General features: G+C 34.4%; 1 protein-coding gene across 7 annotated transcripts in view; it reads right to left on the reverse strand.

Annotated features, from left to right (window-relative positions):
* The window catches only part of Tbl1xr1 (TBL1X/Y related 1), a 158,454-nt gene that overhangs the window by 2,605 nt on the left and 141,379 nt on the right, over window positions 1–14,470 (reverse strand). For all 7 annotated transcript variants that reach the window (XM_047563488.1, XM_047563481.1, XM_047563485.1 and 4 more), the window contains 4 exons: window positions 9,829–9,950; window positions 9,614–9,688; window positions 6,285–6,412; window positions 5,577–5,742 (listed from right to left, as the gene is read on the reverse strand). In XM_047563488.1, coding sequence (XP_047419444.1) covers window positions 5,577–5,742; window positions 6,285–6,412; window positions 9,614–9,688; window positions 9,829–9,950 — 491 coding nt within the window. The remainder of the gene's footprint in view (window positions 1–5,576; window positions 5,743–6,284; window positions 6,413–9,613; window positions 9,689–9,828; window positions 9,951–14,470) is intronic.

The raw sequence follows: 14,470 nt of genomic DNA on the forward strand, positions 1-14,470 counted from the left end.
TATCACTAAAAAAAGCATGAGTTTTGCCATCATGTTCAGACACAAAATTCAGTTTGTTTGATAAAACTTTTCAAAGAGGAAATATAAGTAATAAAGATAATCCCAAAATAAATCTATTGTTTTTGTCATGTTTACTCAGTAACCCTAAACTAGAGAAGAAAAAGGGTCAAGGAGGAAGATAAAAATATAAAATATATACATTATTCTTGGAAGATGTTATTAAAAAAATATAGCAGGTACAATAATAATTTCATTCTTAATTTAGCTGAACCATAAGTGGAACCAAATTATTTAATTCCTTCAGCAATGAAAACAAAAATCACTCCACTGCCCTGAAGAATTAAAATTCAGTCCAAAAATGCATACTCCTATTAAGTCAGTCATTATGAGGGCAGAGGGCAGAGGCCCTGTTGTGAGAACTGGAAAACATGAAAAATGTGCTTCTGGCATTCTGCTAGTACGAACCACAGAAGTGACCCTTACAGTTTTATGTTACTCTAAAAAAGTCAAGAACGAGCAGATATAATTAAAAACAACATGGCAACAAGTCACACACCTTACAAATACCTCCCCATACAGTCTATACAAGTTAACTACTGGACTGGAAGTCTGTTTTCCTTTCTTTCTTCTTCAAATTCAGTCTGGTAAAGTGACACAAACCACAGATGCTTGCTATGACTGATTCAGAATGGGAAGGCCTAGCTGTTTCTTTTGTTTTCTACCTAAAATTTCTCATAATTTATGGAATTAATGAAAAAATTTGAGTATCTAGTAAGCCTGGAGTATCTGTGGTTAATGAGAAAAGAATGGCATCAACAAAATCTAAACTCAGCGGAGGGATAGAAAATAAAATCTGTACAATCTACAGATGACTTTGGTATTAAAAGCAACTTCTTTCCTTTTGAAAACACTTAAGTGTTTAATCTCTGTATTTGAATTGGGTTACAAAGAACTGAAATGGTATGGGCAACAAGCCAGGGTGGGCTGGGGACATAGCTCAGTTGGTAGAGTGCCTGCCTTGCAAGTACAAGGCCCTGGGTTCAATCCCCAGCACCACAAAAAAGAAACAAAACAAAACAAGGCAGGGTTATGACGCTAAAAGGCCAATGGGCCAGATGTTGGGAAAAGCCCCAACCATTTATCTGTCAAATGCTTAAATAATATGTTACCCAAGTAATAACAGGAAACAAATTATATATACATACAACAAAAAAATAATCACTTTCTCCTTCAGTGAAAATTCACTAGGTACCATTTTATTACTTTTTAATTTAAATTAAAAAAAAAAAGAAAAATTGTATCTCATAAACTTTAGTGATACAACGGATAGCTGATCAATGCCCTTATAAGCATAGCAATGTCTACCATTAGGGCTCCATACTTCATTACCCAAATTTGATTAAAATTTGACTGTCACAATGAACTAAATGAGAATTTGAAAATGGTCCAAACATGAGCAAAAAAAGAATAAAGGAATATATATTTTTAAGGAATGTATTTTCATAGTAACAGTAACATAAAGGCACCTCAGAATAAATTAAGAAAAAGAATAGAAGATCTTGATAAAAAATTATAAAATTTTACTGAAGTTATGAATAAAAGACAAATAAATGGAGATATACTTAAGGGTGATAAAATTCAATGACAATGATTTCCTCCAATTTCACCATCAATTCAAAGCAGTCGTGAACAAAGTCCAGAAATGTATGCTCTTTGGTAGAAATATTAAAGACTAAAATGCCAAGAACAGAAAAGTAACTTTATTTTGTACCATATACAAAAATCAGTCCCAAAGGGGTTAAAAACACACACAAAAAAGTTTAAATATTTAAAGATGTCAGAGAACTCAGTGATATGTATATAAGGAAGACTGTATTAAACTATGAAAGGCAGCAAATAAAAAATGGGTAAATCTGAATACTAAAATTAAAAAAAGAACTTCTACATGATAAATACCATATTAAGAAAATAAAAAGACCAGGAACTACAAGATCACTGCAATTCATATGACCAAGGTGGATTATTATCCAAAATGAATAGAACCCCAACCATTCAATATTTTAGAGAGAGAGAGAGAGAGAGAGAAACAGAGTGTGAGAGAGAGCACACACTACAGAAAAATAAGTGGGAGATTTGAGTCCCAAGTGCATCTATTCTAAAAAAAAGAATATTCAACTGGAAAATAAGGATTTAAAAAGACATTAAACTTACCAATAATCAAGGACGAACAAATTGAAACAAAGTATTATTATACATTAATCAAACTGGACAAATATTTAGCAGTTTGATGATCTCAGGGCAGAGAAAAATAGGAAATCCAACCTACTGCTATTAGAAGTATAAGTTTGGTATAAGGAGTTTGAAAGCAGTTTGGTAGGCCCATAATCTCCATACACATGTACACATACACAGACCCATATGGGTGTACATGCACTTTATGTGCATGCAGTAAAAGTATTTGAAAAATCTTCATTTCCATAAAGAAACACATGCAATAATGTTCATGGCAAATGTTTACAAGAGTCTACCAATAAGAAAAGAATAAACAAACTGCTACATCCAATGTTCCAGAGTAGTCAAATTAAACCATCATTCTAGACCTACATGTATTCATGAAATAATTAAAACATAAAATGGTTTAAAATATAAGCTTCAAAAAAAATACAATTTTATACTATTTATGTACAATGTGACAACACAAAACAATAATACAAGTCATTTATCATGGGAATAACAAGGTTTGCTTAGCGCCTCTATAAAGGAAGAGGAAAAAGAAAGGAGGGAAACACTTTAGCTCCATCTACATTTTATCTTGTAAATGTGAAAAGAAAGAGATCTAAAACAAGTGTGGCAAGAGGTTCCTATCAATTAAATCTGGTTGGTAGGTATACGGATGCTTGTAGTAATATTATGTTTGAAATATAATTAAAAGTGAAAATGAAAAAAAGACTAAATGTATGTGAAGATTTATATTACTGTGTATTTTATATTACTGTATTTTGATGCACTTTCACAAATATTCTACTGAAAAGTTTTAAAAAGTTCAGTTGGTACCCTAAGATTCCATCTCACCCCAATTAGAATGGCGATTATCAAGAACACAAGCACCAACAGGTGTTGGTGAGGATGTGGAGAAAAAGGTACACTCATACATTGCTGGTGGGGTTGCAAATTAGTGCAGCCACTCTGGAAAGCAGTATGGAGATTCCTCAGAAAGCTTGGAATGGAACCACCATTTGACCCAGTATCCCACTCCTTGGCCTATAACCAAAGGACTTAAAATCAGCATACTACAGAGATACAGCCACATCAATGTTCATTGCTGCTCAATTCACCATAGCCAGATTGTGGAACCAACCTAGATGTCTTTCAATTGATGAATGGATAAAGAAACTGTGGCATATATATACAATGGAACATTACTCCGCCATAAAGAATGATAAAATTATGGCATGTTCAGGCAAATGGATGAAACTGGAAAATATAATGCTAAGTGAGATAAGCCAATCTCAAAAAACTAAAGGACGAATGATCTCGCTGATAAGCGGATGAGGACATATAAATGGGGGGTGGGAGGGGTTAGCGTTAGGGTTAGGGTTAGGTTTAGGATTAGGGTTAAGGAGGGTGGTAAGAATGGAGGGAAGGAAGGACTGTATAGAGGGAAAAGAAGGGTGGGAGGGGTGGGGGGGAAGGGAAAAAAAATAATAACAGAGTGACTCAAACAACATTACCCTATGTAAATTTATGATTACACAAATGGTATGCCTTGACTCCATGTACAAATAGAGAAACAACATGTATCCCATTTGTTTACAATAAAAAAAAAAAAAGTTCAGTTGGGTACACAGTTAGTGTCCTCTCAGAAACACAGTTAAAATTCAGAAATGAATTTTTAAAGCATGTCCACCATAGTTAATACATCTAGCACAGGAATATATTCATAAAGAGAGAAAATAGAGGAGTAGAGACAAAGTAACAGTGAAATGTTAACATTAAATAATAACATAGAACATTTTTACCTTAAAATTTTATTCAAAGTATAACCTAATAATCTGGCTTAATAACGTAATAACTAGGAAAAGTTTACAATTCATACAACAAGGGCCTTATTTTTCTAGTATTCAAAAATATTCTAGAAATCAAAAAGATCAATAACTCAAGCAAAAAAAGGACATGATGAGAATGTATAGGAAAATCAACATGAACATAAATATTCTTGACCTCATTCATTAAAAAACAAAGCCGTAAATTTACAGTACATTAAAATAGCACTTCTCATCCACAAATTGAACTGTGAGGTAACATATTCTCCTATATTGCTAGTCAAAGTGTAAAATGAAGACAATGCTTTCATTCAAGAACAGAACTCAGTATAACTCCACAAGAATGGAATTCTAATTAGAATTGTATTTCATATATGTACAATATTTAAAAATGCACTCTACTGTCATGTATACCTAAAAAGAACAACAAAAACAAAAAATGAAAGAGAAACAAACAAACAAACAAACAAAAAAAGCTACCTCTAGAGGATGAGGCCACAAATGGGAGCAATACTCAGTATATACCTCTAAATAGTATTTTCTCCCTATGAACCCTATGTATGTATAACTTAAAAAAAAAATTCTTGAAATGATGACTTATACAAATTAGTGAAATCAACTACGCTGGTGAACAACTACAAAATGGGAAAGGCCCACAATAACTTATAACATATGTCCTACAACTGTAAAGACAAATGAGATGCGTGACTGCAGGTCATATTATTAAAACAAATGTAGTACATGGAACATAAAAACTAAAACACTGAAAAGATTTTTTTAAGAAAATGAAAGCAACAAGCTGTGCTACTGTTAGCAAAGGACCTGTACACAGCACTGTCTCTGAAAACATAGTATGAATTACAAGTTTTTTCCTAATAAATCATTGTGTTCAGCCATAAAATTTTACCTCTTAATACATTTTTGATTGCTCATATAGAGCTCCTTCAAAGAATTCTTTTAGAAAATTTTGTTTACTTAAATGCGTCCTAAGCTTTCCCACTCTATGTCTACTACACCGCTTTAAAAAACCAATGTAATAATAAATCAAATAATAAATAAAAGAAGTAATCTACATCTATTTCTAAATTCTGGTCTAAATATGAAAATAAAACTTGTTTTCATCTTTATTTAACTGTAAATTCCCCCCAAAAATGTACAATTTGTTTTCCTCTTTATTCGGCTATAAATTCCCCAAAAATGTACTATATTTTTAGAATTAAGAGTTGAAGTAATTTGGGCCTCGGGTTGTGGCTCAGTGGTAGAGTGCTTGCCTACCACATGTGATGCACTGGGTTCGATTCTCAGCACCACATATAAATAAAATAAAGATCCACGGCAGGGGGGGGGACTGAATTTTACTTAAGAAAACCTTTCTGCTTCAATGTAATATGTCTTAAAAAAAAAAAAAAAAAAGAATTGAAGCGATTCTGCATGAGGAATAACCAAAGGCTTTGTGTGTGGGGGGGTGCTGTGTAAGCAAATATTTCCAATTAAATCCTTGAATGTTTGATAATTTAAATAACTTAGACATACCTGTGTGTTCCAGATGTGCACACATTTGTCAAAAGAACCACTTGCCAGATACCTGCCATCAGGACTGAAAGCTACACTGTACACAGGCTCTTGGTGTTTTGTCAAAGTATGGATGCAAATTCCTCGGTCTACATCCCATAACCTAACAGTAGAATCGAAGGATGCACTGAAAAGGGAGGGGAAAAAAATGATTTTATAAGTTACAAAATGCTTCCTCAGACTTGTTCCCAACCTCCCACAGTCTGATAGATATTCCTAAGTGGCTAGCTACAAATCCTTCATGAGAAGCAGAATGGACTGTTAAGATGAAAGTATTTCAGAAAGTGGAAGCTAAACAAAGAGAAAAGCAGCTTTAAAGCATCTCCAAATCCCTGAATTAGAAAACATAAATGAGTTAATTTACTGCATTCTTCTCTTTAAATAATCAATTTTTAATGATCTACACAAAATTGACCATTTTAAAATCTTTTTTTTAAAGATGCTGATGAAATTTATTATACTATGCCTCAATCACTTAGATTTTAATCAACATTTGGTATCTGATTATCTCCCTTAAACACTAAGAAAACCCCATGTTTAAAAGGTTCCCATTAAAATTTATGTGTTATAGATTCCTTTTTCATGGAAACTTCCCTAATTTCTGTCATAGGTAGTAGAAATTTTACTTATAGGAAAGTCACAAAAGGAAGAATAAAACAGAAATATCACCTTGCTAACATAAGATTGGCATTTGGATTATTTGTCCCTGGTCCTGTTGGACTCCATTTAATTGTATAAATTTCTTTATTATGTGCTTGCAAATCATGGACACAATTGTCTTGTTTCATACTCCATATCTAAACAAAAAAGAAAAATAAATATAATTTTTTCTGTAAGACAGAAACATTTAAAATGCTATCTTGCTAGAAAACCAGAACAATTATAGAAACCAAGAGAATATTTATAAAGAGATTTATATGCAGTGGACTACATTTATCTCTCTATAAAAATGATAAATTAGCTTTTAAGCCCTTTATAAATATCCACTATTTTGAGGAGTTGAAGGCTAAATTAACTGTAGTTGTTCTAAGATTGCTTTTGATAGCTTTAGATGGTGCAAGTTCAATTTTTAAGAAGGTCCTTAACTAATGATCCTAAATTGTTGAATGCCTAGTTTTTATGCTGTCCCCAAAATAAAATTAATTGCTCTTAGAATTTAGAAGTGAAAATAAGCAACTTACAAGTAATATAATGATAACTTGTACAGAATAAACTAAGCAAATGCAATAATTAAAAGTTTAAATGGCTAAGTGGAGAATGACTTTTCCTAAAATAAAAACCTATATATACAGATTTTTAAAGGCTTATTATTTTTGGACAAGAATTAACAGAAATCTGTATCAGGAGTATTTCTTGTATTCAATACAAACACTGGCAGGGGCACAGATGACATGTTGCAATATCTTGCCAAACACAAAAACAGCAACCTCAATAGCCAACAAAGAAACAAAAATTAGCGGAAATTCACACTTCTGTAACGTTACTAATGGAGACAATGAAACATTAGAATAGTGTTTTTTTTATGGTTAGGTATTTATAACCCCAAATAAATAAATCTAAAACACATGTTTCTGAAACTTATTTTATTAGACTATTCAATAGCAATTAATACTACTAGCCACTATCATCTCTTGAAATACTCTTCTCTATAATTCTTCCACTTTGGTCATTCCTTCTCTGTTTCCTCTTAGAAACATCCTTCTTGATTTGGTAATTCTTAGAGTTTCTTAAGATTTACCTGTCATTCTCTGTTCTCAGAAAATGGCTCTACTAACACATTATTTATACATCTTATCACTCCTTTAAAATCCTCTGTGATTTTTAATTACTCTTAGGATGAAGAAAGACTAACAATTTTTAGTTCCAACCTATTCCTCCACCTTGTAACTCAATCCATGACACTGGCCTTCTTTCATTTCCTCATATGTGCCACACACTTTCCCAGAAGAATTTTTCATTTTATAAGCATTAATGCATGTGCATGCAAGGAAAACTCAAACATAAACATACTGAGCAAAGTATTTTTACTAGCAAACCTTGTGAGGTGGGGCCAGACTTAAGAACTGTCTATCTAAAAACACAGCAAGTACTTAAAGGGGTGGAGGGGGTCCACAAGGTTTCCAGGATAAATTTAGTCTCTTCATGGTAGAAGAAAAAGCAGTTTTCTTTCACAACTGTCATATCTTCAAGGGTCATCAAGTCTGCAGTCATTGGTACCCCAAAGTCAAGAATAAAACTCTATTTCAAGCACAGTTAGCTAATGCAAAAGAGAGATCCAGGCTTCATTCAAGATTTGTGTTAGGATGTTCTTTACCTCAAAAATCCTTTTTCTCTAACTGTGGTATGCCATATTCTTAGGCGAAAGGCCTCAGTTTTTCTTTCACTTATACAACAAGGAAGAAACAAATCCACGCTGAAATGTGGCTGTTGCATGTTCACTAGGCTTCCTCAACGACAACAAGGTTCTCCACTTTATATCAGTTTCTCAGAAAGGGTATTTATTATACATGCATACCAAAGTAAAATCGAATTAATACAATTCATAGAATTTCAGTGAAATGCACAAATGCTACCAAGATCTCAAGTACTTACTGGTCAAATCTTTACAGGTACAAATAAACTTTAACTGCACCAACGAATGACTTCCTAATAGCAAAGACAACTTATCACACTTCTTACGATCTATGATGATTAATTTTATGGGTCAACTTAATTGAGTCACAGAATCTAAATTAGGTAATCCAAGAAAAGGAGTTTAAATACAAGGAAATAATTGTGGAAGGTTTGGGAAGATTGAAAAACAAGAAGGTGAGGTTCTCCAGAGGTGAACAACTGCAAGAAACCTAGGACTGCAGAGAAAGCAGGAGATGACTGACCAGCGGGAACTGGAGCAATAGAGAAGAGCCTGCCTGGCAAGAGCAGGAGCCCTTCCCAGAGACCCAGCCTGTCTTCCAATGTATGAACCCACCTGGAAAACAGTCAGGCACAGGAACCTGAGAAGTGTAATTTGCAAAAGTGAGCCCCCTGGGTTACAGAACCTAGCAGGGCTCAGTATGGTCAGGAATGAATCTGAGAGCAGACTGACAGGAAGGAGCAGGACAGTCATCCACACTGCTGCCAGAAGCTGTGATACACTGTCAGCAGCAGAGTACACATACAGTGCTGAGAAAAGTTGGTCCACATTTACTGGCGGATTTAGGTTGGATTTTCTAGAAATCATACATGGAGCCAAGTGTTTGAGTGAAGTGATATATTAAGGAAACTTTTTGAGGAGAAACAAGTGAGGTAATAGAGGAAGCAGTTTTGAAAAGAGGGAAGAAACCAAGGAAGGATGAGGATGGGGTAGTCAAATATTTGATGAAACCCTATCTCTGGGTGTTTCTGGATGATAAACAAGTAAAGCAGATTTCCCTTCCTAATGTGGGTAGGTATTAGGCTTATTGGGTGAGGTCTTGAATAAAATAACAAGGCAGAGGAAGAAAGAATTCTCTTCCCTGGCCTGACTGCTGAGTTGGAACATGGGTCTTCTGCTCTTGGATTGAGACTTACATCATGGGTACTCCTGGTTCCCAGGCCTTGTGACTCAGGTTGGAACACCACCACCAGCTTTCAGGGTCTTCAGCTTGCACACAGCAGGTAAGGGGACTTCTCAGCCTCCATAATCATGTGCACCAATTCCTCATAATCTCTTACAGATCAACCCTCTACCCCTCTCACTTCCCTATTGGTTCTGTTTCTCTGGAGAACCCTGATTAACACATTATCATAATTCACATTATACAGTCATCTTTTAATAGTATTTACCCTATTCAAAAATTTTTATATATTTCAGAAAATAAAATACAAAATATGAAAAAAGTCTAATCATTTAAAAGTAAGTACTTATCCAGGCTTAAATATGCAATGTAACATGGATATTATTCTAAACAGTCTTATAATGTCCAGAGTAGTCACATTATGTGCACCACCAACCCATTTCCTCCCGCTAACCGAATTACCTTCAAAGTCATGTCATCAGAACAGGAGGCCAGGAGATTGCCAGTTGGGTCCCATTTGATAGCATTTACTTCATTCTAAAAATAACAGTAAATTTTCACATTTTTGTTTTATAGATTACAGTGACACTTGGATATCAAACATACATACTTCAAAACATTCTGGAATAATACTTGTTCATCACTGTCATTTTAAAGGGAGGGAAAAAGTTTCTTACCGTATGTCCCTGGAATGTTTTAATAGGTCTGTCTTGTCCTAATTTGCAGACATGGATGCACATATCTGTACTACAAGAAGCAAAGGTATTGTTGCTTTGCCAGTCAACATCCAATGCTGGTGCTGGAAAGGAATAAAAGTTAGGTCTGCTTTTATTCCACAAGTACTGAAATCCAGAATCCTTAGCTTGGAACCATGGTTGAATATTAAGTATGCTAAGTAGCACTTAAGTATTTCACTTTATACTTTTTTTAAGACACTAAGCAAAAAACTTAAAAAGAAGTTATCTAAATATAATAAGAATTAACTTGATTTAGTTATTTCTTTGTGAAATACAGCCTGACAGAAAATATTCTGGCCTAGTAATTTGCTCCATAAATTACTAGCATGGGGACTTTGGGTTCTCTTTTGTGAGTTGATAAAGTCAAGCATGGTATCATTTCTTTTATTCCTAAAATTCCCTGAGTGTTCAATGACCAAGAAGACTTGTTTCTATCACTGCCTAATTTTAGACCCAAGCAAGTCACTTAACTTCTCATGGTAATTCCTCAACTAAGAATGATTAACATACCACTTCTAAGTTTAGTACACAAGGATGTTGTGAAGATTAAGCAAGATAACATGAAGAACTTTATGAGATTACAAGAGTTAGGCAAATGTTATATGAATAAATATTGTTCCCATGTCACTGACTTCACTGATAATGAAACACTGAAACATCATTTGCAAGTATTTTTTCTTCTAAGCAATAACTTGTCAAATATCTCTTTAAAAAATATCAAATAAATACCTCTTAAATCATTGAACTTAAAACCTAAAAAGCTCAAAAGTTGGCTGGCATTTAACACTTAGTCTGATTTTAGCTCTGAAAAGATGAAACATTCTTTCATTTTTCCCTGTTGCAAGGTACAAAGGCTCTCTATAATTAGCAATACAGATTAAGGTAATGACAGCAAGTAATTGGGTTAACATGAGCAAAAAACACTGGATTTAAAGCACACTATGGCACAAGAACCACTAATGGTTTTTACATTTCAGTCAGTTGGGGCAGAAGTAGGTGGCCAAAAGAAGATAATTTAGTGTGAAAATTACATGAAATTTAAATTTCTGAGTCTATAAAATTTTACTGAAACCTAGTGAAGCTCATTAGGTTACATATTTCTATGTCTGCTTTTGCACTACAGGGCAGATCTGTCTAGTACCACTGAAGACTATAGGCTACAAGTCCCAAATAGTTTCTTTCTGGCTCTTTACAGAAAGTATATCAACAGAGTTTAGAAGAAAAACTTAGAAACAGAGAAAATCAGGAGGACTAAAGTTAAGCTATATAAACAGTACCCATTATTATTATGAGACACAAAGCACTTAATAATGGAAAGGAAAGCAAAGTCATTCCTTCACTGTGTGTATCTAAGAACAGTAGTAATTGGCTATGTTAAAAACAAAAATATTATAAGCAGGTGTTTTGAGCCTTGTTATTCTAATATGTTAAGGAACACAACATGCATGAGAACTTGCAAAAATGGACAGAAGTACTTAAAAGATAGTTAGTCAGGTGTTGAGGATACAGGTCCATAATGAGTTACTCACAAGGCTCAGGGTGGAGGATCCTAAGTGTGAGAACAGCCTGAGTAACTGAGTGAGACCTTGTCTTAAAATAAAAAGGGCTGGTGGTGTAGCTCTGTGCAGCACTTGCCTAGAACGTACCAGGTCCAGGGCTCAATAAACAATCAGATGGACAAAGAAGACTTAAAGCATTTATAGAGGGAAAATTAACCGGAATTTTCAGAATTATGATGTAACATTTTAAAACAGATAAAGGACAATAGGCAGGAATGAAACTCAATTAATTACTGGCTCAAGACAATTAGGTAAAAACTAAAATCTAAAGTACTGCTCAAGAAAGCTTATGGTAGTGATCTGATCAGATATCAACTAGTTGGGGTATATTTCTGTGATGAAAAACCAGGAGTCAGAATACTACCTGCATTGAGTCAGTGTATAAACAAAAGTAATACCAGATGGGAAAGGAATATTTAAAGGGAACTTGCCACAGAAGGTATTTAGAATTCATTAATGCCTTCTTTATGTCGCATTTAACCATTTCCTAACGCAACCTTATGAAAACTACAGTGGCATACATAAATTCACCTTTAGTACAAACTTTCAAATTATAAGACTTTATACCAATTTCTAAAAAAAGAAAAGAAATCAAGAATTGCATTATTTTACAGCTAGCCACTGAGAAAGCTGTAACTATATTCCTTTTTGTCATAAAGTAGCATTACTCTAGCTGGTATCTAGCCTTGCCCTCATAGATTCTTTCACCTGTGCTATGTGTCATTCCTAACCTCCAGTGGCAAACTTCTGCACAGAACTGCCCTGCTCTGCTGTCCCATACATACCTCATGATGGTTCAACCCCAATGGCTGGTGGCATATAGTTTGGGGAGGACAGAGTTTTAAAAACCTAGCACTCTTGGTTCAAGACTGGAATAACACTGTGGTGTATTAAATATTCCTAAGGTCCCCTGGGAATCAGGATGAGACTTGCCTTCTTCACCCAAAACACTCATCCTTCCTTGGTTTCTTCCCTCTTTTCAAAACTGCTTCCTCTATTACCTCACTTGTTTCTCCTCAAAAAGTTTCCTTAATATATCACTTCACTCAAATACTTGGCTCCATGTATGATTTCTAGAAAATCCAACCTAAATCCGCCAGTAAATGTGGACCAACTTTTCTCAGCACTGTATGTGTACTCTGCTGCTGACAGTGTATCACAGCTTCTGGCAGCAGTGTGGATGACTGTCCTGCTCCTTCCTGTCAGTCTGCTCTCAGATTCATTCCTGACCATACTGAGCCCTGCTATGTTCTGTAACCCAGGGGGCTCACTTTTGCAAATTACACTTCTCAGGTTCCTGTGCCTGACTGTTTTCCAGGTGGGTTCATACATTGGAAGACAGGCTGGGTCTCTGGGAAGGGCTCCTGCTCTTGCCAGGCAGGCTCTTCTCTATTGCTCCAGTTCCCGCTGGTCAGTCATCTCCTGCTTTCTCTGCAGTCCTAGGTTTCTTGCAGTTGTTCACCTCTGGAGAACCTCACCTTCTTGTTTTTCAATCTTCCCAAACCTTCCACAATTATTTCCTTGTATTTAAACTCCTTTTCTTGGATTACCTAATAAGATTCTGTTTTTCTGCCTAGAACCTAATTCAGTAACTACTGTATTTTAATATTAAATATTATTCTTAAGATATCCTTTTAAAAACAACCAAAAATGTGTCTTTAATAGATGTTCAAGTATTTGGAAGCAGGAAACGAAGAAAGGGGGCTTGAAAATTTTAATTCATTTATAAGGGAGTTAAATATATAATGAAATGCTATGAAGGCAGTCAAATATCTATCATGCTATATTAAGAGTTCTGGGCAGTATGCAAAACGCTGAGAGAGGATGCTGAGAAAGTTAAAAGTATATTAAAACAAAAGCAGGTTCACGAAAAAAAAAAATACCAACATTTAACCAAGTAAAGATTACTGATAGCTTAGGATTCATGCTTATTAATATGGCTAACTCATAAATTACAATGCACATAGTTGATGGAACCTAAGAACATAGAAGTTCTTACTTTAATATCTTCCTAAAATGTCTAGATAGTACAAGTTCTTCAGGACTACATCTTTAACATAAAATGTACCTGATAAATGAGAGATCTGTTCACTATTACAGTCTCATTTTACATGTGATAAAAGAGGTTAGGAAAAGTTAATTAATTTTGCCAGGGTTATATAAGTTTTATAAATCCTGAAGCTGAGATTAAAATTTATCTCTCACATTCTGATTTATTTTCATTAACCCCTGCAGCCTCCATAATTTTTGCAAAGAAAAATAAAGCCTATGTGGAAACCTAAAAGAACATATTACTGATTTGCTTTAAAAAAAAAAAAAAAAATCAGCCTTATTGACATATAATTCACTCATTTAAAGCATATACATTCAAAGTTTTTGGATTGTTACATTATTAATTTTTAAAATTTGTGGCCAACTACTTATAACATAAAATCTGTCATTTTAACTTTAAAATGTATGATTCAGTGGTATTAATTATATTCAGTGTTGTATAATCAATTTTTCAAAACTTTTTAAAATCACAACAAAAAGACACTCTGTAATCATTAAGCAATAACTCCATATCTATATCTATATCTATCTCCAGGACTTAGCACAGGGAAGAGAACTCTCAAGGTAAAGAGTCCAGGGAGCCCAAAGCAGCTAGAATTCACAGTACAGAGTGATAAAAGGAAGAAAAGCTATGCAAACTGAGAACTCTGAAGCTCTACAGTGGATCCTGCCCAGGTATTCAGTTGAGCACCAATTAGCACAAGTTTTATCAACAAACTAGCTGAGGATGGGCAAGAACCATTCAAAATGATTAGATGAAACAATGCTAGTCACTCAAGGGTGGGAATGGTGTCTGTATCCACTAGTTTCTAGACTTAGAAAACCTCATGAGTAGTGGATTATTAGAGGACACTTAAGGTTCTTACCTAAGTTGTGGAAAAATAATTAACTCTACACTGAGCACTGTTTCAGTGCACTTAAAAAAGTGTTACAAGACCCAAAGGGAACAAATCATTTCCAAGTAATGTTAA

Source organism: Sciurus carolinensis, chromosome 9, assembly GCF_902686445.1.
Source record: "Sciurus carolinensis chromosome 9, mSciCar1.2, whole genome shotgun sequence".
In the NCBI taxonomy this organism is placed as follows: Eukaryota; Metazoa; Chordata; class Mammalia; order Rodentia; family Sciuridae; genus Sciurus; species Sciurus carolinensis.